The sequence below is a fragment of the Thermobia domestica genome, chromosome 13 (genome assembly GCF_964235325.1).
Source record: "Thermobia domestica chromosome 13, izTheDome1.hap1.1, whole genome shotgun sequence".
NCBI classification, from domain to species: Eukaryota; Metazoa; Arthropoda; class Insecta; order Zygentoma; family Lepismatidae; genus Thermobia; species Thermobia domestica.
Window position 1 is genome coordinate 38,680,109 of NC_137466.1, and position 27,289 is coordinate 38,707,397.

Consider the following 27,289-nt stretch of genomic DNA (forward strand, 5'->3'; position numbering starts at 1 on the left):
AACAGAACCACTGTCGCTGGAACAGGTACGGAATCGGTGCTTTTGTTTCTCCTGATAAGAATGTTGTTTTTGGTGTTTTAGCGGTTGTTGTCACTGATGTCTCTTGTATTGTGGTAGGTTAGTTGTGTTGAAGTCGCTGATTGGTTGTTATGTATTCCTAACTGAACATTTTTTATGTTCAAAAGTACGGTGAAGATGTGTGTTGCATCGGTCAAGTGAGTTTCGGTGTTCGGATATTAATTTGTTCAAATGTTTGTGATAATGAAGTGAATTCCTATCGTTTCGCGATATTGTCTGTACTGATTAAAATTGAGAACTGTAGTAGTAGTTTAGGTGGACGAGAGTTTGTTCGGCAGAACAAATTTAATGTCGGTCGAATGTGCCTCAGTCAAAAGTGAATAGTCGGTGGTACGCAGTCTATCGAGAATATGTGGTTGAATTTAAAGAGGAATTTAAATTTAACTTGCCGTTCTGATAATTTGATGCCTCATTTTGCTTATTTAAGAAAGAGAAGGTTTTCTGCTGGTTGTTCCATTGTCTTGGTGGGGAATAATTAACTTTTCTTCGTCATGCTGCACTGATTTATAATTAGTGGTTGAGTATTTTTTCCCCTCTTACGTTAGCTTTATAGTAGTGGTTTGATTATTTATTGTTGTTTTGGATGGTTTTATGGTACTTGAGCAGGGTAATTGGGGGCGGTAGCCCCCCATTTAGATCTCAAAATTGATAATCACCGTTTCACCTGTATTGATTTCTCGGAAGACTTTAGCGTCAGTACTCAAGGATATTGTCCTTCTACTTAGCAATTCAAGAGTAAATTCTTGGTGAGTGTGGCAGATCATTTAGTTAGCAATCATAATCTATTATCATTGTTATGATATATCTTAGTTTGCTGGTGCGAAGTTAGATTACGTACTTCATTAGGTGGTCCGCAAAACGTTTAGAATTTACTTTTCGATTCCTTTATTTTTGGGAATTCATCTCTGAACTGTTCCGATGAATCGGTTCTAATGAATGTTCGGCATAAAGTGCACTCCTACCGTAATTTCTTCCGATATTCGATATAATTTTCAGTGATTGTGATGATAAATTTGTCTCTGTAGTCTGGCAACAATGCAAGCTTGTAGAAGCAAACAACTAAGTTATACTCAGGGTTGCCAACCATACGATAATTTATCGTGATATACGATAATTTAAGCCTTAATACGATAATGCCCTTGCGATAATAGGTGAATATACGATAATTTTAGAACGTACACTTTTTAGCAGTTTTTGAATGTGCAAATTAATTGTAGGTGTGCATTAAAGAATTATAAAACACACATTTTTAACAGTCATTCTCGCCAAAATAAATTAATAACGATTTGACAAGTGGTAACTCTGCATCCTTGCATCCATCACATTTACGTGGAGGTAGCAATATTGTTTGTTCATGATAGATGGCTCTATTATTCGCTCACGTGAATGTAGAGCTCCATTGTATGGATGTGAAAAACAAAAGAAGTTAGAATCGTTCTGTGGCAAGTGAAATTACGTACCACGTAATTACTTTTCGTAATTAAGTATCATCTGAACATGTAAAAGCTATGGAAAGTGATCCTGAAGGGCCGTCTACTCCACAAAAGAAACTAAAGGTACATTGTGAGTTGAAAAGCAAAAATCCAGGAAATAGTTGTTAAGTGATTCTGTGTTCAAAAACTGGTTAGAGCCTGTTAGTGATAATGTGTATAATCATCATCATAGGTATTCTGCTCTTACTGGTAGGTCACTAGCAGCAGCTAAGAAGCTTCCATGCTCCACGGTTCTCCGCTAACCTCTTCGTCTTCACGTATGATCTTTCTGATTTATATCATCCATTATTTGTAGTCTCCTTCCTTTGTGGTGGACCAACACCGTTCGCGTGGGTTTTCTCGGGGTTCTCCCGTTTCCTCCCACTTTCCTCATTCCATCATTTCATTCACTACTCATCATCACCGTCTCCTTTAGCCTAACCGGCATAACCGTGGGACGTAAAACTCACAGATTTCATTTCATTTCATTTGTAATCTCCTTCGCCATCTGCCTCTCTTTCCCGCCACCATACCCTCTATGACGTCCCTTATGATACAATTTCTTCTTCGTGAATGTCCCAACCAGTTTCTCTTCCTCTTCTTAACAATATCTAAAAGTGTTCTTTTCTCCCCCACATTTCTAACACCTACTCATGCGTTTTCCGCTCGACCCAACTAATTCTTTCCTTTCTTTTCCACACCCACATTTCGAATGCTTCCAGCCGTTTTTCATCACTTCTACGTAATGTCCACGTTTCCGCCCCATACAGTACAACACTCCACACGAAGCATTTATGAGTCTTTTTCTCAACTCTCTATTCAAGGTCCCACAAACAGACTTTTCTTCCTCCTAAAGGCTTCTTTCGCAATTCCTATCCTTGCTTTTATTTCACGTTCGCACTTCACGTCATTACTAAGAATACTACCCAGATATCAAAACTATTCACTTGTTCTATTTCCCCCTCCCACTTTTATATTTGACACAGATCTCTTCGTTCCAATCATCATGGTTTTTGTCTTTCTAACATTTATTTTCATCCCATATTCTTCAAAGCCCATCCTCAGGTTTTCTAACATTTTATTGATTTCCTTTTCAGATTCTGCAACAAGCGCCAAATCGTCTGCAAATCTTATGCATCTAATCATTCTACCTCTTACCGAAATACCGTCATCATCATGTAAACTCTTTTTCACTATCTCTTCTAGATAGACATTAAATAGTGTTTGCGAGGGGCAGCATCCTTGTCGAACTCCCCTTCCAATTGCACTCTCTTCTGTCAGTTCTTCCCCTATCCTAACACTTACTCATTGGTTTATGTATATGTTTCTTATGAGTCTTCGATTTTTCCATTCCAACCCTATCTTGTTTAGAACTCCCAACAACAATTCCCAATGCACGCGGTCAAAAGCCTTTTCTAGATCGATAAATACAACATAAACCTTTTCCCTTTTTCTATAAATCTTTCACCGATCGCCCTTAATAATCCTATAGCATCTCTTGTGCCCTTACCTCTTCTGAACCCGAACTGTTCCTCCTCAACTTCTTCATTTGTTCTTCCAATAACTTTCTGTTCAGTATTCGGTGTATAAAGCCCAGTGTAAAGTTTGTAGAACCGAATTTACTGCTGAGTTGACTGTAGTAAAAAACCCTGCTAAAGGAAAAAATGCAGTGAAACGTGTAGGATTTGCCCAAAGAAACTAGATTTTTCATCATCCACGTCTACTCCTCACACCTTGGATACACAAGGTGAGCGAGCTGAAATAAAGCTATGTGGTTTTCTAGCCGAACATAATATCTCTATGAACACGGCAGATCATTTAACTGATGTAATTAAAAGTGCATTCCCTGATTCTAAAATTGCCAACAAGATTCAATTAGGTAGAACTAAGGCAACGGGTGTGATAAAAAATGTCATTAGTAAATGCCATTTGAAGGAATTGAATGATATCTTACAGAAACAAAAATTCAGTCGATGAGTCTGCAGATATTTCGACTACAAAAAATGTGTTTGTGTGAGATATTTCGATGAAAATACTGCGAAAATACAAAAATATTGTACAATTAATAGACGATCAGTGGAGAGCACTACCTTACGCTTTGTTTCCGGAAGATCTGCGTTGTAAGGAAGTAGACAAATTTTGGGCTTTCATCAAAAATGCTAAAGATTCCCATGGAAATCACGAATTTTTAGAATTGGGAAGGGTTGTATTGAAGATATTAGCTTTGCCACATAGCCTACTAGTGCCGATTTTGAGCATGTTCAAAAATGAACTTAATAGAAACACCATTAAGAAACAAATTGCAGTCAAGTACAGTTAGTGATATAATGCTCGCTGTCCAATGTGTACAAAACTGTGTCGAGTTTGAACCCAATGGATTAATGATCGGATCGATGAATAAATCCAACATATATGGAGGTACAAGTAAGGATAAAAAAAGGTTATAAGGATAGTGACACCGATTTGGAGTTCGAAACTGAAGATTACTAGGTAAGTTTATTATATATTATTGCTATTATTAGTAGTATTATACTTGTTCTACAATTATCACGCCTTTAACAAATATACGATAATTTTTTGTAATATACGATAATTTTAAGGGCGAAAATCGATAATTTTGTTCTCCGAGGTTGGCAACGCTGGTTATACTGTACTTTTGCAATTCTGAATGTATGTTTGATTGTAAATATAAAGTTGCTTCTATGAACGTTCGTGTAAGTCACATAAAATAAATTACACCGGCAGCATTAAATAAATTGGAAGTATAAAACACAGTCGTCTTAAACGTGAAGTCATAATGGCTGGTGAGGCGTCTGTTAAGTTGGAATTGATGTGCAAAGAAGAAATCGTGAATGATTATCCTCAGGAAGATCCACTCGAAGGGAAAGGTTGGACATACGAACTTATGACTGACAACAAAGAATTAATATTATCTACAACGGAAGGAGAGCAAACAAAGGGGCAGGATAAAGCTGTGTATTCTTCGGGTATGAAATTGAACGTTGATATAGTGAAATCAGAATTTGCAATAGAAAATCCTATATTTAAAAGTAATATCGAAACGCTTAGAAAAATGGTGGTTGAAGAGGCTACCACGTCGTACTCTAATGACTGCGACCAATTAACAACAAAAAATTTAAATTCAGTTGTGCCAGAAAGGTATGTTATATTTTCCATATAGTACCGGTATTTGGTTTAGATTGATAGGGCGTGTTCGGAAGTTTCGTAAGTGAAAAGCGAGACATAATTTGGTATGGGAGATAGGCTATCTCAAATATAAATAATCTGCATCTTGGAAGTGGTACGGCACACATTGATTTCGCTGTAGACAATACCGGAAGTGACTGGTATCACCCATACAAATATTATTGTATATCGCGTCTCGATGAAGTACTTATTACTTAATCAATGGTGCTGTTGTAGTTTTGGCACACCACATTTCGGAAATTTGCTGTTAAAATTAAATACTTTGCACGAAAATACATTTTTTTTTAAAAGAAAGAAATTACTGCAGGCTACAGAATTAAATATTAAACACTACAACTGTACTTTAGGTTTACAAGTATAGGGAATTAGTGTAAAATTATTACATGTGAGTTACGACGGTATTGAGTAAGTGAGTGCGTATGAAAGATGACTTTATTACATGCTGTTTTTCACCCGCGGTATATTTCTGCATAGTGTACAGAACCTTTATTTTATATTTAGAAGTGTTACGTTAGAGTATGAAATCATGACAAGTTATATTGGAACTCGCATCATTCCTAAAACTCACTTCTTTTTACTACCTTACCTTACACGCATTCCCATCATCGCTCATGCGTCTGCTTCCTACGGACATATCTTCGCGCTACCGAGCGGGCCCGCGGGCTTAGCTGAGTTCTGACTCGGTTAAATAGCATTGTGCTTTTAAGTGACCATCTAGAATAGGTTGGTTTTTGCTTTTGCATTGTAGTGTTTACACCACACGTCCGGAAATAATCCTTATACGACGATCATCAAATAATTGTATATTTTTCACAATTACATCTGTTGGCTCCTTTGAATTGTATCTACGCCAAGTAAGATAATTTCATGGCGTCCTGCGGAAACCTTTTAGGGGATGATGAGAAGGTAATTGGTGAAAGAATTATAATTTTGGTGCAGCAAACAGTATTGATTACACATTTCTCACCAATTCTTTTACATATTTACAATATGGGTGCTCTACGAGAGTGTTTAGTTTATAGAACTTTCTTTAAAAATGTAGATAGAGTGACACAAGAAGGTCCGAAAATTTCCGAAATTGAGACCTTAAAAGTGTTAAACTGAAACAAAATATGGATGTTTCTGATTTTACGCACGATTTAACTCGAATGCGCCCAGACACACTTTCTTGGAGGGTTACCAAAATATTAACAAAGCACAGGATAAGCGAGAATTCTAACCAAAATTGGGTGCACCTTTTTTTTTTTAAGGATTCATACGTAAAGTCTGCATATTTATTTCTTTTTCAGGGAATCGGCTTTTTGTATTGTCAACAATCGTTCCGGGTTGTGAATTTGCATTCCTCCAAATAGGTCACTTAGGAAAGGGGTTTTAGTGTATATGTGCAAATGGCACTAACCAACTTGTGCTAGGTGGTCTCTAGCAAAACGTGAGTGGTATCTGAAATAAGACAGGAGCGCAGAATTGCTATGTCGGTTGCGATTGGGAGCATATCCGAAGTTGAGTACCTATACATGTAAACGACGTGTTGAATTAGGTATTTGTACGCTTCTGATGATGATATAGGTAGCATCCCGATATATTTCCATTTCTTGCATATTTGTGTTCCAAACTAACATAACATGTTAATGTAAATTTTTTAGTTATGTGAGAGCCCTTTGAAAATGGAAAATCCTAGAAATATTGTAGTATCGTAAAATATCTAAAGATTTTGGAAGATCAAAAATTGAAAAATATCGTAATTTCGATCAGTAAGATTTGAATATTAGTATTTAGATATTTGAAAATGTATCATAATGGATATATTCAATAGCTCACAGCTCTAGAAAACAGGTAAACATGTGGCCACGCGTCACATATAAACTTGCTTTCGCGTTCCTCAGACAGACACAAAACAATTATCGAATACACTGTCTAGTATCAAAGTCCAAAGTAGAATATCTTTCAGTGAACTATTGTGGTTGCTTATAGTTTGAACCACGATTATTGAATTTGTATGGTATTAGTAATTAATTAGAAAAAAAAGTGACGTTTTCTACGTAATTTTTGTTTTAACATCATATTCAGCACCAAACCGCTTTATGATAAACAACGAATCTGTATTGACCTTAATATTATTATTTATTTATTTATTATTATTATTATTACCTATAACATGGGTTTCCCCCAATTGCAATAGGTGTACAAGCATATGTTTCAAAATATTATTACGAAAGAAATAAACAGAAAAGAAAAAGATGATGTCATATATAAGTACCTATTACAGTATTAACTAGAATAATCAAAATAATATAGCAATATGCACAGCTATACAAACATTTATTCTACAATACATAATGCTTTTACAATTTATAATTACAAATAAGTTACTATCAATTTCATTTCCACCTTGCTTCTAGAACTGAAACTTCTTACTTGCACTCCAGCAAATTATAAATATATTCACTTAGATATGTATCAAAAATAAAAAGAAAATCTTTACGCAATATTAACAGCAAGCAAAATTTAAACAACTACTGTACCTGTAAAGAAAAATCAATATTTGAGTTACGTTGTACCAGTTCATCATGTTTTTTACTAAGCTTTATGACAGGTGAAAATTCGTGAAAATTAGAGCGTGAAATGCCATAATAAAAGGATAACATAATACGCAATACATCCTTCTTCACATTAAAACAAAGTGAACCCGGAAAGTCGGGATAACACTATTAACAATTTTATACAGAAAGATATGTTGACTTATTTCTCTTGTGGTATATAACGAATTTACAGCAAATTCTTCGAGTAAAGATTTATAAGAAATCCTTTCAAAATATGAGGATTTATTCTATTTCTTATAATAAAGAAATCGTAGAAACTTATTTTGTACACGTTCAATTTTCTCTATGTTCTTTCTAGTGTAAGGAAACCATATCAGGCTAGCATATTCTAACTTACTTCTTATAAGACTATTAAATAAATTAGGCAAAGCAAATTCATTTTTCATCACCTAAGTATTTCTAAACATAAATCCAAATAATTTGAAAGCCTCATTACTCATTTTGTTAATATGAAATTCAAAGGTTAATTTATCATCCAATGTGACCCCAAGTTCTTTTACAACATTACATCTTTTTAAACTTTTTCCAGACAATTGATAATCGTAACATAATACTTTTCTCTTTCTAGAGAAAGATATAACAGCATTTATTTGAGTTAAAATATAGCATATTTTCTAAACTCCATTTGTATGCTCTTGAAAAATCAGAATTTAATTCATTGCAGTCAGTGAGTGTTTTTATCTTTTTAAGTAATTTGACATCATCAGCAAATAACAAACTCCTGGAGTATTTGAAGATATCTGGTAAGTCATTAATGAATAATAAAAAAATAATGGTCCCATATTCGAACCTTGTGGTACCCCAGAATTTACCTTATATATGTAAGAATTTGTATGTTACGAATTGTCGTCGATCACTCAGATGAGAAGAATTCAGTTTAAAAAAAAAAATCACAAAAAACAAATTTAGTCAATTTATTTAGAAGAATATGATGATCCAGAGTATCAAAAGCTTTTGAAAAATCCAAATAAACTGTGTCAACCATGTTTCCATTATTAAAGGAATTAAATATATATTGAACAAAGTTAACCAAACTTGTTATAGTGGATTTTCCTTGACAAAAACCATGTTGATTAATAGATATATATGGTTTAACATCATTATCTATTCTTCTGTATAATATATTTTAAAGAATTTTTGATGGGGCTGAAATAACTGAAATGAGTCTGTAATTTCCTATCTCCAAAGGATTACCTTATTTATGGATTGGACAGACTCTTGAATTTTTTCTAGAGCTTAGGATATATTTGTGTTTATAAAATTAAATTATAAGTATGACATAACGGAATTTTCAACACTGAACAGCAACCTTTAAAAATGTACTCTAGAATCAAGTCAGGTCCATTAGATTTTGAGGGTTTTAATTTTTTTACAGCTTCATTGTATTCCGAATCAGTAATTGGATATAGGGAAAGACATTGAGAAACTATCGTGTCAACTGAATCAAATTTACTATATGTGCAAGGGGAAGGAGAGTACACACTTTTAAAGTAATCTGCAAAGGCATTAGATATCGATTCATTTGACATCAATGCTTCATTTGACATTCATTTTTATAGTCATACAGCAATTTAACTTTTCTATTTTTTATAAACGCCCAAAGTGGTTTTGTATCTTTAACAAGAGTAGACTCTATCTGAGAGATATATAATTTATATGATGAATCAGTCATACTTTTTAATTTGCTTCTCAATTCAACAAATTTACTATGAGAATAAACCGGGTATTTCTGCCGTTTTCTACAAAATTCTTTTTCCTTTATACATTTAATGATTGAAGAAGAAACCAGGGAGGATAACGATGTCTTGCATTTACCACCTTCTTAGGCACGTTCTTATTAATAATATGTTAACAATGTCGTAAAATTGGTTTAATGCACTCCCAGGATTATAACTTATTATTGCTACATCCTAATTTTCATCTCTTAAGGAAGTATAAATATTAACAAAGTCAGCTTTGCTATAATAGAAAATGGTCACCTGCCCCTGTTTTGCATAAGTTATTTTTCCTGTTACTGATATTTGTATCAGCAAAGATAGATGATGATCATCCTCTTTTAATAGTGCATAAGCATTTTTAGCAATACTACAATTTGTACTTTGATTAACAGAAACCAGATTCAATGTCCTTCCATTTTTATTTTTAATATCATTTACCAATTTTAGATCACAAAGAGATAAAAAAATTCGCAAGAGCAATACAAATGTTACCATTGTGTAGTAGGTCTGTATTATCTTTAACTTCAGGGATATTAAATCACCAGCAATCACTACCTGATACGGTTAGAAAGAATAATATTTTCCGTTAATCGGTAATATTCAACATACTTATCTAATTTAGACTTTGGTGGAAAATAAACCATTGAAATAAAAATATCTATCCCAACTGTAACTTAATACACACTGTTTCTACACCATTAATACTAATTTCTATACTTTCACTTTGGTATTTGTTCAAGGCAGCGACAAGAACACCCCCTCCTCCGTTAGTTACTCTATCATTACGAAACACGTTATATCGATCGTCAATAAATTCATTATTAAAAATATTATCATCTAACCACGTTTCTGTTAATATTATTACATCATAATTTTCTGCAGGCATACTAAGCAAGAGATCATAATTTAGTATTAATACCTCTCACATTTTGGTAATAAATATTTATCTCATTTAAAACCATTATGTTGAAAATAGTAATGTATAACAAAGCTTGTACATCAACCAATGTACTAAGAATTAAAACGTTCCTATCATCTTGACTTTAAATATATTTCCCGTCTGATCAACCCATAAATATGCGTAATGTTTCTCGTTTTTCTTTTTCTTTGCCTGACCAAAAATACGCTTTAAGAGATTGATTTACATATATAGTTTCACTCATACTATAACCCAAATGTGCTGTGTTCAGATTTCTTTTCACTTTTCGCCTCTGTAAAAACTTTTCCTTATCCGAACGTCGCACAAACATAACTACGATTCCACTTAATTTTTGATGATGTATTTTTTTCATTCTATGACATGCATCTACCATATCTTCACTAACATTAACATCTAAAGCACGCCCTCCATTTTTTTTACTTCATCAAGGGTATTTTCATTTGTATTCTCCGGCACACCAAATATTTCAAGTGTATTGCGACTTCCGTATTGATTTAGAGCATCTAGGTCCATTGTAACCTCTTGAAGTTCTTTTTTTAGGTTTATATTCTCCTGATTTAAACGTTCAATTTCAGCTAGGCATTCACTAATTTTTTCATCCTGTTTTTTTATATGTTCCAAACTTTCATCCAGTTTTTCGTGAACCAGGTCGAGAAATTTTCCCAGCTAAGGTACAGTCTTAATTTGCGATTTACTTAATTTTGAAATTTCTTCCTCTAGTTCCTTAGTCAGATTTAATACGTCTGCAAGAGTTGGCGATTCTGACTGAACGGTTGACTGCAATTGCATGCTGCTTCTACGAGATTTTTTACACTTATTGCAACGCCAAGACTCTCCGATGGATTTTAGATATTCAAGATCAGTTTCAACTAACTGAGCACACTTTAAATGACATAATTTTGCACAGTCACAGCATTGTGCCTTAATTTCCTGCCGCGATACAGGTTTATCGCAGTTCAAGCACACTCATTTTAATACTTCGATATTTCAAATGATCGGTAGTTCGCTTCTCAATACAAACCACATAACATTATTTTGACCAATTTTAATTGTAAAATTTAGGATGAGTCTTATATCCGGATCTTTACAAAAAATATGGAATTTCTTCATATAGTATACTGTTAAAAGGGTGGTGATTTCTCAGTTTGATACCTGAGGATTACCTCAAATGCTTCGAGACACATTTTTTGGTACGAAAATGGGAACGCAGTAAGAAATTTCGCAAATTGAAGGTTAGTATCTATAAGTGCCTCGGTGAAACGTAATGGTATATCAATGTTGTATCTTTCGAGTCAACTTGGAAGTTGACTGCAATAACACATACCAAACAAACTTCCTTTACCGCCTACAGGTACATTTCCGAAATTAAATTACCGACATACTATTCAGTGGATTCATCACAATCAATTCCACGTTATAAATCAATTTCAACAGAAATGGCGCTTATGATTGCCTGAGTCGTTCATATGTAAACATTGTATATAGAAAGTTGGATAAACATACATATCCTTATCAGGATATACGGCAAAAAGAAATTAGTGCAACGAATCGCACATTTCATACATGTTTTACCTCAGATTACTTTAAAAAACATTAGAATTATTCGTAAAGCTCGGAAACACACACCAGTAGCATTTACAGGTCTTGGAAGTTGTCTCCTAAAGAATCCACTAAATGCCAGAACAAGACGCCACAGTAACGTATTTTTAGAATCTTCTCATGCGATGGGAATCGGATGTACTCAAATATCCTCTATATTCGCACGACTTACCACTGCAATTTCATTTTGTACCAGAACTGAAGAAATCATTAACGCTGAACACGCTTTTGAACACATGAAGGTATTGCCATAGCAGTAATCCGTGAAATCAGAAAATTCGCTCATGCTGAGGCCATGTATATTCGTCGCCTTCCACTTTTTGGTAGTGGGTGTGAATTCTCTCGTAGACTAATTTGAAGAAATTTAGATGTCATTTGTATATGTTACTATGCCTTACACATAATTGTAATTGTACATACATGCTAACCTTCCATTTGTATATTTCAGAATTTTTTGGTTGGTTCCCATTTTTATACAAAAAGTCATGACGAGAATGTAACATGAACATTGTAGAAACTGGTCACATTGTATATGGTGTAGTGTTATCCTACAATAGCAATATTATCCAGCTAACTTCTCGTTAGTTAGCAGAAAGCTTCCTCTAAAGTAGGCGTATAACCCATTACTATCTTTGTTTCTCAATAATGATACAGTGTTTTGTATGTGCTGGGCTATATTTGTGATGAAATAAAATAAGTACTGTACCTAGTCAGTGGTGTTGTTCAGCCGATTCGCTAGAACCGCTTGTTAAAATATTTCCAGTTTGCAGAACGTTTGTTATACCCAGATATATTTGTAAATTTTTCCCAATTACACCCAGGAATAGTATAGTTTATTTCGGAAATATTCGGAATGCTACCTAATTTCGTCACACCATCTTGCATGAGGATGCTGTGTAGGTCCCTACTTTTCACTTATGGTTTCCAGTAAAAAAAAATGCTTTTGTTTGTTTACCTTCTATGATTTGTTTTCTAAAAGAGCTATATCTATCCATCTAATCTCTTTCTCCATCTGTTTATATATATATATATGCACTACCGTATAAAAGTTTTCGAACACCCCGGATTTTTTTAAAGCATTTATTGTGAGCCTATTATTTTGACACAAGGACTTTACAACCTTGCATCAGATGTACTCCTGCCTAAAGCATAGAATTTGACGAGTTCAATTGAGGTCTGAGAGGTACTGGAGATGATATGTCAATTTATAAATCCTAAAATTGAAATGAAAACGGACATTTTGATATATATGTTGTTTAGTATAAACAAAAGTGTGGAATGTGAATCACGATATTAGTTTTGTTTGAAAAGTGTAAACCTAGAGGGTCAATGCAGTGACAAAAATTTGAAAGAGAACGTGGTTTTCCAAATCTTACAGTTCTCTACCTTACAGATATCCTGGTTTTAAAGAAGCTAAAAGCGCATTGTTTGAAAAATGTTTAAGACAGTGAATATACATGATTCTCTGCTCAGTTGTTGCACGGTTGAAGCGTATATGTAATGCTCGTCATTACTATTGCAACAAGCAATAATGGAGCATATGAACCCATTGTAAGCACTTTTCAGTGTTGTATTTTTGGCGTTTTAAACGTTGGCATATCAACAAGCTATTAAGAAAAACTACAAAATTTGGATAGCTCTTTCAAGTTTTTGTCAATATATTGACCCTCTATGTCTACACTTCCCAAATAAAACTAACGTCTTGCCTCAACTTGTACACTTCTGTTTATACTATATCTTTATCAAATTATCTTTTTGTTTAGATTTTAATAATTTTGATTTGACATATCTGCAGTGCCTCTCAGATCTCGATTCAGATGTTGTCACATTTGATTACGTAGACACGAGTACCTCTGATGCATAGTGGTTGGGAAAACTTAAGTTTTAATTCCCGGCGTGAGCTCATGTTGTTCGGATTCCAAGTTACTGTAGGTTCACGAGTCATATAGCTTCGCTCGTAAATTCGAACTCACTATCATGCAGGGCGTTGAAGTTTTCGTGCCAATGATCACGGTGGATGCTTACAGAAGTCAGGAGGGTTGGAAAACTTTTGATCGGAACTGTACATACATACATTCACATATATAATATGTACGTATACCAAATAATTCACCATTATTCACTTAATCATCTGTCTCCCTTACCCTAAAGGACATAATCATGTGACTTTAAACTGAGATATTTCATTTCACTTTTTAAAATTAGATACCACTCTACAATGTACTAGCTATTTAGCTACTTCTTTCATTAATTCCAAGTATTTGATAATTACCATTTATCTTCGTAAATATAGTACTCTCTCTCGCTAATCCGGTTGATAATTTATACTATTATAAAAAAAAATTCTTTCTTTCTCTCTTTTATTGTCGTTATCACTAAATAGTATTATGCCTCCACACCGACAATATATGAAAATTTAAAAGGAGCAACATGTTTCAAAACCTCTACAGAGGGTACATAATTCAAAACTTTGTATACTGTACGTTGTACGATGTTGTACAGATCAGTGACACTCGATATGAACTTGAGTGCTTGAATTTCCTCTTTATTACGTTTTGTGTATGCCACTGCAGGTTCTTGTGTCCAATTTGTGTCACCGTTAATAACGTCTTTGACTAAATCCATGCTGTGCAAACTGTATTTAATTGCATTTCCAGAATCACGTGAAGAAAGACGAATAATTTATTACAAACACAATAAGAAAAAAGAGAATCTTAGTAACCATCACTTTCGCTAATTCACCGTTCGTATGTTCAAGGAATGACCTCAGTAGCTATACTTCTCCTTCCAAATGAAACACACAAGGTACATTTCCGGGTGGTTTTCAATGGTGTCAGATTACTTAGAGGAAAGGAAGTATCGGGAAATAAAATTCCTACGAAGGTCGTAAACGAATAACACCTCTTACCTTCTGCCCGTCCTTTGCAAAGAAAAAAGGAAGAGAGAAATAAAGATAAACTAAGTCAAAGATTTTGTCCCATCTACCAAATTGAGTGCAACAATAGTGTCGCCCGTTTTCTGAGGTTTCGTAAAAACTGAATCCTGTCCTTTCTGCGAGTAAAAAATTGTACTTCTTTCTAAAGACGCCATTTCGTGGCTTTAGACTAACCTTAAGTACATCCTGCCTTTCGGTCGAATGTTTCTTATTAGCATGAAAAATTGAATCTTCTAAGCGACTTTTTATTCTTCCATGTAGACTACATTGTGAAAGCACAAAGATGGCTATAAATCGAAGATTTTATGAAAAAAGTTGTAAAATCTTTTTTGAAAATTTATTGCCCGCCTTTCAGCTTCTTGCCCGTACAAGTTTATTCCATGATCCAGTGGGAAGCGTAAGAGTACGAAAGTGAAAGCAACTGAGATAGGGGAGAAGGTTATGGAGCAAAAGACACTCTTTATAGTTTACTTATGTATCAGTTTCCGTAATACAATGTACGTTTCCATGTATTTCCCCGTACTTTAATTTGCAACTTCTCTCGATATTTTTCCGCACTACTTTCGATAGTATTCCGCCAAGATATAAGTTCTCTAGTATCTTGCCAGTACTGTAGTGTATTCATATTTACTGTACCATATTTCATACTGCCTTTCTTGTACTGGTCGATACGTTGTGCACTTGAAACTGAAAGCGCTGAACTATCCCAAGTCCAGTCAACAAGTTGACAGAAGGACCCTTACAAATTACGGTTCGTTTTTATATTCTAAGAAGTATCAACAGTGTGTAGAAAAAGTGGAAAGGTCGCATTAATTTCGTAGCCAGTTTTGAAAGTAGAGTTTCCCAAAATACACATAATTTATGTTAGAAAATGTAAACGTGCATTACATTTGTTAAATTTATATTTGTAGCTGGCTTAAAGGACATGTGATACTGGTTAGGGAACCGCTCTTAAGCTTATTGGTCACCAGTTACATGTTTCTATTAACGAACATTGCTTTTTATTTATATTATTTTTTTCCGCTTTAGATTATAGCCTGCAATTCCCTCCTGTCTTGGTCGATTTCTTCAGGTCTTATCTATAGGAACTTGACTTATGACGTGTTAGTTCTCTGTAATATTTTTTATTTCCAGTATCTTCCGTTTTCGGGTTGTATAACTCAGCAGGTTAGGGATGTCCATTTTAGGTTTTACATGGTATATGAAACCTTTGTTGATGCTTTTTCTTCCTCCTCGTCTTCTATTTTTTTTATATTTTTTTGAATTTAAACTATGGTGCAGACATAGATATGCATTACAAATACGAAACTCGTAAAATAGTTGGAACTGTATATAAAAAAATAGTTTGTTCTTTGTTTTCCGTTGAAAGTAATGTTATTCTGATATATTCTTCGCAGTTAATTCCCGTTAGTATTGTCCTCAAATAAATAGGATAAAATGAGAATTAAAATATAGTCCAAACAAGGAGATAGTATTGGCAATCAACTGGTTATCTTGTATTTTTTTTTTTTTTTTTGGTTCAAAAGTATTTTCTTTTGTCTGTTATGTTTTGTTTCCTTTTCAATTGATTTGTTGCCACACTAAACACAATCACATCTGCAATCACATAGAACATTAGCACAGAAAGGAAGTAAGGTTGAACTATTCCAGATTATTTTTAGTGAAATTTATGTCGTTTTTAACCTATTTCCTCGTATTTATCTTAAAGTTTGATAGTTTGTATCAAAGTAATTAATACCTTCTTTCCGAGATCTTCTGCACTATATCCTTAGCTAAGTTCTGAAATTTAATTAATTTTATGTATTTCTTTCTGATGTTATCCCTTCCCTTACGTTTTAGCTTATTTCTAATATCCATAATGTTCTTATTTATTCCAACGCTTTTTCTACCCTGTAGTAACATCCTTGATTACGTTTTATATTCAGTCGTTCAATGTAGAATTTCAAAAGAACATGTCCTGTTAAACTCCATTGTTGCTTTGTTTACTTTTCTTGTTCCTTTCCTTATTTTAATAATGCAATATATAATTTCAGTTTGTCTTCTTTCGTTGAATTTTGCCAGCCTATTTGCCATTTTCTATCGATGACTGCATCCAGCTCTATTCTCTTAATCGAAATTTTTACAATTCTAAAATTTTTGCTAATTCGTTCCTTTAAGTTCAATTTTTAATTACTTATGCTAGTGCAGCTAACGATTAAAATTTGTGGAGGTTACAGTTATAAGATATAGTAGCTGGTTCCTCCAGTTGAATCCTTTCATTGTATCTCTTATACTTCGTCATCCAACATGATAGTACTGGCATGTCCCAAAACATGACATGCCAGAGTATTTCTCCACTTGGAGTAAGAAAGAATAAATAGTTCAACATTACTTAGAGAACCAAGAGATAGATAGGATAAATCCAATTCTCGTTGAGTTGTGAGAGGTAAGAATTAGTGCAAAGAAAATAAAGATAATGATATGCATCATGCACAAGCAAAGCGTGGAAAGAGGGAAAGAAAAGGTTCAATACACGTGAATAAATTACTTAAGAATAAACACTTAAGAATAAACAGTCTGCGTTTTCCTCGCTGCCTCTCACACTTTCTTTTTCTATATATAATAAATCTCAGTAGCAGTTACGAACATCGTTTACTATGTTTAATTCCTTGAAAAAATAACTAAATTCGGACTGGGAATCGAACGAAGAAACTTTACAATGAGTCTCACACGCTGTCCACTTAGTTGCACAGACCACAACGATCGTCTTGTTGAGTCGCCTATTAATCTCGCAACTTTCAGCGCATACTCCGGGTTGAATTTGAAGTTTGTTTTTTATTTACCGCATTTAAGCGTGTATGGCTCAGCCAGTACTTGTTTCAGAAAATAATAGCTATCTAGATCAAGATAAAGCAAAATTTAATCCACAATCTTGAAAACTTACTATTGCACAGAGATATATCTGAGATCAAGATTTAAAAGAGTGATTTCTTAAGTCTACGGAACGAGTCCTAGTTCTTGAAAGACGTGGTCATACCATGCGCGAATAATATCTCGTAGCACTTAAGTTACACGTGCAGTATAAATAAAGCGTCTCTCGCCATCTTACTGCTACTATCCGCAATATTCTATCGATACCAGAAATAATTCGAATTTACTTGTACTTCCAGTTTCAGTAGTGATTTTCAGAGAATAAAATTGATGAAATTATCGGGAAGCTGCTTTCTGGGATCGATGAAGTATCAAGCGTAAATTTCATCATGTGTTTTGAAATTTGATCGCTAGAAAACGGAAATAGATAGCAAGAAGACGCCGTTTAACAACCGATTTGGCGTCAAAGACAACATAACATGACGTCTCAACACTACCAAAGCAGAAAGTAGTTTAATATTATTTCGTGTTTCAATAGTTTTATAGGGCAAGAACGAGAAGAGATATCGCAATGCGTTTCTTCTAATCAGTTCATCGTTTTGTGGAAAGAGTCCATAGTTTTCGCTAACCCGTATTCAAAGCGGAAGCGATATAAATTAGGAGTTCGTGGTTTTAAGATATGTTGCCATACAAGCAAAACGGTGACATAACAAATTTTCTTGATTCGGTTGAGGCTCAGAAGGGAACATCTCACAACCCGTATCATTCTACCAAAATTGGAAGTGATCGAAATTTACTACTATAGCTACTTTCAATACTTCTATAAAGTAAAGAAGGTAAGTGTTTTCCCGATGCTTCGTTCAATCAATTCGCCTTCCCAAGAATAGGTTCCATCTTCGTTACTTTTTGTTGAAACCGCAAGTCTGAATTTAGCCATTCCCGGCATCAACATTTATCGGTACGGAACGAAAACTGTAACAGATAGCGAAAAGCAGCCTTCCGGAAACAACCCAGGATTTAAAGACAAAATAATTATCCACAACTCTATGCTAGAAGCTGAAATGGTTCAAATTTCTTATTACTTTCGTTTCCAGTATATTTTTCAGCTTCTATTGCCATAGAACAAATGCAGGACTATGTAATGATAAGCTGTTTTCTCCAAGCGACTTAGAGTCCTAATGTAATATATAATGAGTACCAACAATGCTCTTCCAATACTAGGAGTTGTTCAAATTTACTATGACGTCCAGGTGCAATTCTGATTTTCTTAGTTGAGGAATGCTAAAAGTTATGAAGTTGCGGATTCTTCTAATCTACTCGCTATCCAAAGAATATGTTTAGTTTCCTCCGTTGAAATTCAATTCAAACTGGAAGTGGATAGAATTAGCCATTTTTGGTTTCAACCTTTATTACTACAGAACAAATACGTTAATACATAGCGAGAAGCGTTTCCTGTAAACGATTCAGCGTCTAAAGACAACTTATCATGAGTAGTCACAGCAATATATCAAGACCGGCTGTGGTTCAAATTTACTGTTAATTCCGGTTTAACTACCGATTTCCATAGAACAAAAATGGTAGATATTTCGTAAGTGAAGGAATTTTTTTTACATCGGTTGAGCCGTTTGGGCTGTAAACGCATTATGCGCCTAATGCTAAATGAAAATGCAACGCTGCCATTTACCTAGACCCACAACATAAGTGAATAAAATTACTGTTTAAAATGGGGATTGTGCATCGACATGTTACCGTAAAAGACAATAGTTTTATTTGCTTATGTTGTGGACCCAAGTAAATGGTAACGTTGCATTTTCATTTCACATTGGACACATAAAGATTGTACAGCCCAAACAGCTTGTCCGATTTAAAAAAAAAAATCCTTCACTTTAGATTGAAAGCATTATATTTAGAGATGATTTTTCCTCTTACATTTTGCTGTAACTTTGATTATAACAGCTACCCTGTGTGAGGGGACTTTTGAGACATGGTATATATCATCACAAGAGGCATCAGTATATCGAAACTGAAAACATTTGAATTTATTAGAACTTTTGGTATCAGATTTTCATAGAGAGAAACTGTAATAGATTTCGAGCTTTTCTTTTGCCATCGGTTCATCATTAAAGGATAAGTTCTACCTCCTCGCTTATCCCTTGATTGAAATTGGAAGGTCTTCAAATTAACGATTTTTTCAGCATTTATCTGCATAGAAGAAAAAAAAGTAATCAGTAGGAATTAAAGGGATTTTGATACGCATTCGGCATTTAAAAAAAAGGTTCTTAGACCTTGTTACTCTTTTACAATCAGTAGTTACAGATGTACTGTAAGTTTTAATATTGAATTGGCATAGTTACGAACTGTCTAAAATAATATTCGCTTGTTTAACTTGGATATTGGTACTGATACCTGGTGTGATACATACCACCATGTTGATGCTCTTAGTCATAGATTAGATAATTGTATCAGTGTTACAGATGTTTGGCAGAACTTCTTTAAATTGTTAAGAAAATATACCGATTTCACTGGTTGTCCTTCAGTGCACCAATTTAATTCTTTATCTTGAGTTTAAGTATTATCATAGTGCTAAAGGAATGCTGTTACTTTGTTACAGACCATGAGTCATATTTTAAGCATTATCCTTACCATCCTGACCTTGCCTATCTTACACATTCGGCTAACTACTTATCACTTGTTCGTAAACGCAAATATTTAGCATTTTTTATAACACTTTTAACTTGATCCTGGTTGTTGTACTGTATACAATGGGCTTTTATGCACAGTCGTTTTCAAGTATGATTAGGTCATACTACTGCAGGGAACATATTTTAGTCAAATTCTTTAGTATGGCAATAATCACACGTCAGAACGTCTCTTATAAGGCCCAATATAGTTCGGAGAGTTTTTATACACTTTTTAATTTCCTTATTTTCACATGTATGCAGTACTTTTTCGCTACTATCTTGTACTAAAGATGAATTACAAGCGGTAAGGCGTTAGTTCGATTCCCGTTTAAGTGAAACTTTTGGTACGCAATGATGTATTCTTTAATGCATGTATAATTTTGTCAGTAAACTTTCGCCCTTTCAATAAACATTTTTCCTTATGTTACCAAAGTTTACAAGTGTGTACAATGTTAAAGATGAATATCAATGAGAAATTTAGTTTGATGTAAAATAATATATGTGATTGATAGTTGTTGCTGTAATCATGACAATAAATACAAATATTGGAACAGGTCTATCACTCAGCTCCAGTTTATTTTTTAAAGTATGAGGTCTCAACACTACTTGTAGTTGAGTAGGAAGTAGAAACTGTTGACTAGATTTACAAGATATCGTCTCAAATCTAAACAATTTGCATGCAAGAATACGTTGAAGAAAGTATGTTTTTCCTACTCATTTCGCCTTCAATTGAGGTGGATAACATAACACTATCACAAGTTCAAACTTGTAACCTTTGTTTGTTCCTTTATTCTTATAGTAGCAGTTTTGGTAGTTATAATTGCAACAAATTGTGGTAATTACTAGGTTCTTTGCCAAAAATATTATACATACATGAATACCTTCGGTGACTTCTTATCTACATTTTGACCTTTATAAGAATGAGTGTTTGTACAATAGTATAACATATATACCTTGGTATACACTTGAATTAAGTCTGATGTCGTACTCTCAGTTCCGTAGTTCTACAAGATTTCGTGTAATATTGCAATAGCATCCGATTCGAGTGTATCACGAATATATGCCGTATGAGTGCTTGCGAACGTTTGCATTCCATGGTGTTCCCTGTTGCTTGTCTCGATTTCCATTTTCTTTATGAAATTTGTTACAGGTCTGATAATTACATTTCTTACAGAGAAGTGAATACGCTTTTTACACAGAAGGACATAATTCCTAATTCAAATGAGAAATCTCTTAACTGCAAGCTGTTTTACAAAGGATATACACGATCATATTTGGCTAGACAAATGTTAACACATGCAAGTGAAAGCTCTCATAGCTCTCCAGACTGTGGAAGAGAATTTAGTCAATGTTCAAATTCGGCGAAACACACGTCAATACATAAAGATGAAAAATCTCATAGCTGCAAAGACTATAGTAGGGTATTTGCTGAAAAATCAAGTTTGTCCAAACGCATAATACATAAAGGTGAAAAATCATACCAATGCGAAATATGTGGCTCCAGATTCACTGAAAAATCAAGTTTGAAAAGACACATGTTGAAATATACAGGTGAAAGACCTTATAAGTGCCAAGATTGTGAAAAGCGATTTATTCGAAATTCACATTTGGCAAAACACATGCTTACACATAAACGTGAAAAACCTCATAGCTGCGAACACTGTGGACGGGAATTTACCGAGAAATGTGCTTTGACAAGACATTTGTTAATACATGCTGGTATAGGACATCAAACGTGTGAATATTGTGGAAAGACACTTGCTGCTGAATCAAATTTAGCAATACACATGTTAATTCATACAGGTGAAAAACCATACACATGCGAAGATTGTGGATGGAGCTGTACTGTAAAATCAAGTTTAGCAAGGCATGTGTTAATACATACGGGTGAAAAGCCATACACATGCGAAAAGTGTGGAAAAGTATTTACTATGAGATCAAATTTGATGAAACACGTGTTAACACATTGTGAACGACCGTTGTATATGTACAACCAAACCGTAAGTCGCGTAGACGACGGTGGTTGTATATATACAACCTCGTGCTTTTTAATTTTTAAATGTGACGTAGTTTTAAATTTTTACTGAGATTTTTGTTTGGGCACTATCTTTGGTCTTTTTTGTGTTGGCTAGAAACACTGATTATGTTATGTCTAGTCTATGACGTAATCATAGCCACAAAATTGCTGACCATACTAGAGAAAGAAAATAAAACGCCTTTGTTCGGTCAGCACGTGTTTCTTGTCATGGAGCTACTGCTGTTGTTTTTTTTTCTTCCTCTTTCTCTTTCTTTTTTCTTTCTTCCTACGTTACTAAAATTAAAAATCATACTACAGTAAGCTAGTTTCTCCTTGTGTGTTGATAAGTGCACCTGTGTTCATTTCGAGTCCTTTTTTGTACTATACGATGGATGAACCAAGCACTAGTTCAGGCATTCGCGATCGGTCTTTATCTGTTCGGCAAACGAAAATAAGTGAAGAAATGATTGCGGAACTTATTTTTGATTCAGACTCCGATGCTTATGAACTTGAGAGTGAGTTAGAGCAGGAAAAAAGTGATGCTTACAGTTCGGAGGAAGAAGATGTTATGTTGCCTGCTGAAAAAAAAAGAAAAGTTGACGGGACTTCGCGCTCTTCGTGGGCGGACGTTATCGAAATGACTAACAAGCCAACGTTTCGTGGTCATTCAGGTATCACCCCATCCACCAATTGGTCCCCAGAAATGTCTCCTGTCGATGCCTTGTCTCTCTTTATTGGCGATGATGTATTCAAGCTAATTGTTGTTGAAACAAACAGATATGCTCAACAACAAATAGCTCAACGAGAGAAGGAAGGTCCACTGAAAAAAAAATCAGTTTTCAGAAAATGGAAACCTGTCACTATCAAAGATGTGAAACTCTTCGTCTCGGTTCTGGTACACATGTGTTTGGTAAAGAAACCTACCCTTTATGATTATTGGAGTACAACTCCCGTGTTGCAAACAACTTTCACGAAATCAATAGGCATGTCGAGAGATAAATTTCTACAAATTTTTACGATGTTGCATCTAAACAACAACGAAACACAAATACCAAAAAAACAGGCAGGATACGATCCTTTACATAAAATCAGACCACTATTTGACATTTTGCAAAAATCTTTCAAAACCACGTATGCTCCCGAGGAGTTCCTCACGGTCGACGAGGCTATTTGTGGGTTTCGTGGACGTGTAAGTTTTCGGGTATATATGAAAGGAAAACCTCAAAAGTATGGAATTAAAATATTTGAACTTACAGAAGCCAAAAGCGGTTACGTTTGTAACTTAGAAGTATACACGGGTGCTCAAACTACTGATGCGGAATACAATAAAGCAATAAATGTCGTTGATAGACTTTGCGAAAATGTAAAAAATCAATGGCACACTGTGTACATGGACAGATGGTTCTCTAGTCCAGTTTTGTTTGACAAGATGTGGGGGGATGGTATCAAGTGTGTAGGGACTGTCATGGCAAACAGAAAGCAGCTGCCAAAGGATGCCTTATCACAGAAACTGAAAAAAGGGGAACTTGTTGCGAGCCAAAGAGACCATCTTCTTGCCCTAAAGTGGAAAGATGTGCGAGATGTATACATGCTTACGAGTGCTCACAATCTTGAATTTGTTGAGAAAAAGACTGCAAAAGGGAAACACGAGAAATTGATACCTTCTGTTGTCTCTGATTACAACAATTATAAAATCGGTGTAGACAAATCGGACCAACTTCTCGCGTACTACTCTCTGCGGCGCAAGTCTGTCAAATGGTGGAAGAAACTATTTTTTCATTTGTTTGATTTGTGTCTAGTGAATTCTTTTATCCTCTACAAAAAGGCCACGGGTAAACAAATAAGCCTGCGACAGTTTCTTGTCCAAGTTACAGACGGACTGATTGCTTCAGTGGGAATAGAAATTGTTGAGCCTCGTCTACCAACCACGGCAGGAAGACTTCTTGCAAGAGATCACTTTCCCTTCCCCAACTGCTCAAATTTGCCCGGAATAAAAGCCCAGAAAAAACGCCAAAGAAAATGCAAAGTTTGTTATGACCATGGGAAATATCGCGTTGGTAAACCAATAAACAAATACACAACCTACTACTGCCCTGAGTGTAATGTTGCCCTTTGTGTTGGAAAGTGCTTTCAACTATATCATACACGCGAAAAATATTGGGACTTCTAGGTCACAACTGTGTGAGTACATATGGATGTGGAAGTGCATATATTATTATGAAGATCAAGAGGAGTGTGCATAGTATTATAAGTGACTATAGATATAGTTTTTCTTGTGTAGTTTTCTGTAGTTTTTCATTACAGTTTTTCTTTTTGTTTACTTTTCAAAAAGAATAAATCCGCAAAAATAATATTTATCCTGAAAAGTAGGCTAACCAAACAGTACTAGATAAAATCATCAGTTTTCAAATATCACTACATTTGTCTATTATTGCCAAGCGTTGCAAGTTTCAAAGGAAACAAGTCATAATGTGTTCGAAAGTGCTTTCAACTATATCGTACACGCGAAAAATTTGAGTTCTAATGTACTATTGTGGATTATAGTGTATGTGACAATGTAAATATTATTATGGGGATGGAGAGGTGAATGCATAGTACTATGGGTAAGTTTAGATAGTTTCTTGTAGAGATTCCTGTAGTTTTCGCTAATATTTTGTGTTTTTTGTGTACTTTTACTATTCTTCAAAGGCAAAAAATAGAGTCTATCCTTAAAGGTAGGCAACTCAAAAACTATACAAGATAAATCCATCATTTTATAAATATGATTAAATCTATCCATTGTTACCAAGTGTTGCAAGTTTCAAAGAAACCAAGTGATAAATAACGGAGATATTAATTTTTTTTGATACCTTTATTTCATGCCGTTATCCACGCTTTAACATTTAAATTTCCCGCCGTTGCGTAAGTGTTAATACATAGAGTTGAAAGACCATACAAATGCGAAAAGTGTGGAAAAGGATTTACTGAAAAATCACGTTTGTCAAAACATATGCTAAAACACAAGTGAAAATTCTCAAATGTGTCAAGAGAGTGGTTTTCATTTAGAGTAAGTTCAAACTTGGAAACATATGTTAATACATAAAAAAAGCAAGTCATATATGCCAACATTTAAAGAGCTATTTATTCGGAAATCACAATTGTCAAAACACGTTGTTATATACAGGTGAAAAATGTCTGTCTGCGTAAAGTGATAAACGAATTTACTGTAAAACAACTATAGGAATACACTTCATATTAATACAAATGAGAAACTTGGCACGTGCAAAGAATGTAGAAAATTTTTCCAGCTTCAAGTTTGGATGTTCCCATCTTAATTAATACAGGTGAAGGACTTCACATATACAAAGAATGTGAAAAACAAATGACAAATGTTAAAGTACTCATGAGAACTTTTCTATATATTCCAAGAGTGCGGAAGTCATTTAGCCGTCGTTTACTTGTAGCAGTACTCAGTTAACAAATGGTTAATATATTTGCAAAGAATGTGGAAAAGAATATAGTCGAAACTCATTTCTTGTTAAATGGATAGCCCAGTTTCTTATGGAGGGCGCAGTTTACACGACAACTTGATATACCAACGGTATTTATAAACACTGTCTTACACACAGTGACGTTATTCAGGACATATGTGCGATGGAACGTTTTTCCCTGCTCTTTACGAGTTTTAATGCATGACACTATAAAAGACGTTTGTTTATTCCACGATTCAAGCTCATGAAAGTGTTTGAAAATATTTTTCCTCATCTCAGCCGATAACTTGGAACAGCTGTTCCGCTTGCACGAGCACAAATACATTTGAAAAGTTTTGCCTTGTTTCACAACTCCTTTGCTATTAACTTACGGTTATCCTTTAGCTCTCTTCTGCTTCTGTTCCTTCACTACAATTGGTTTCGCGCAACTGTTCAGCACGAGATGCATCTAATTCATCCGCAACTAATGTCTCCGCACGTTCATCACTGCTATTATGTTCAGATACAACATCACTCTCGTTACGGTCACCACCAGGCACCCACTCATCTTCGCTCAAGTTGCTTAATTGTAAATGCTAGTCTAGATCATCGTCAGACATGTTTAACAAAGCTGCCATGTTTTGGCGGGAAACATCTGCAAATTTTTGCGCCATTCTTGATAATGTCAGTAACCAGCAAACATCCCATGCAGAATCACGTACCTATTCATAGCTATGATGGAGTTCCTTCCACAAAATGTTGCAGAAATACGTTACTTACGAAGACATTCAGCATTATTTTAATATTCAAATACATAGGTTTTCTAGGCTGAAATAATAATATACAAATATTAAGACAATTTGATTCATTGCTGCTTAATTTAAAACATTGAGCATGTACATAATATTAGTCGTAACCATACCGCCACCTAGTGAGCAAAGTTGTTTCATAATGTGGTCTACTCTGCCACTTTCAAATTGCACATTTATTCAACTGAGAAAAACGACAAAGTAGACCAGCCTCACGTAGTCTACTTTGTCAGATAGAAAGAATTGATAAATGAATAGGGCAGACTATATTACACGTTCCAGCTCGAAAATTAAACAATGCAGAGATAGTCTATTTTGGCAGATCAAACTTTACCATATTTTACGTATGTTACAATAGATAACTCAATTTCCATAAAAATGGTAGATGGTCTAGTCTGCCTTGCTGCTATCCAAATATAGTAGCATATCATGTCGCAAGTATCGTACGTACTGACAGCTAGAGAGAGTTCAAATCAAAATTCAAATTTTGAATCATAGTGTTAATATGTACAGCAGAGAAAATTCACACATTTTAAGAGTGTAGAAAAGGATTTACACGAAAGTTTACTTTGACAATACATATGTTAACCTATACAAGTCATGCACATAATTTGTGGTAGGAGGGTAGAAAGAAACACGAACACAAGTACGAACACATATACGGCATACGGGTAAGAGATCTCTGAAGTGTGAAGAATGCAGAAAGGGACCTATTGAAAAATCAGGTTCGGAAGACCCATTTTAGAATATAGGGACTCCGCGCTGGGAAACAGTTTAAATATAGACTGCAAATAACGGACAGACCGTGTGTTTACATATGTTAAGGCAAGCTCTCATCGGTCTCAGTGTTGTGAAAGAACATGGATCAAAATCACATTTTACAGGATAATTCTGAAACCCAATGTTTGGGAGCGGATTTTATAATAAAGTAAAT

The 27,289-nt window shown here is 34.6% G+C and overlaps 1 protein-coding gene across 4 annotated transcripts in view; it reads left to right on the forward strand.

Annotated features, from left to right (window-relative positions):
• The first annotated feature begins 4,217 nt into the window (after positions 1–4,217).
• The window catches only part of LOC145668108 (uncharacterized), a 52,438-nt gene continuing 29,366 nt past the window's right edge, over positions 4,218–27,289 (forward strand). For 2 of the 4 annotated variants that reach the window (XM_081735634.1, XM_081735635.1), the window contains exon 1: positions 4,218–4,709. In XM_081735634.1, the coding sequence (XP_081591760.1) occupies positions 4,348–4,709 (362 nt within the window). In that variant the 5' untranslated portion in view covers positions 4,218–4,347. Of the gene's footprint in view, positions 4,710–21,230; positions 22,981–27,289 lie in introns of those variants that run through there. The other 2 variants (XM_081735636.1, XM_081735637.1) reach the window with 2 other exon arrangements.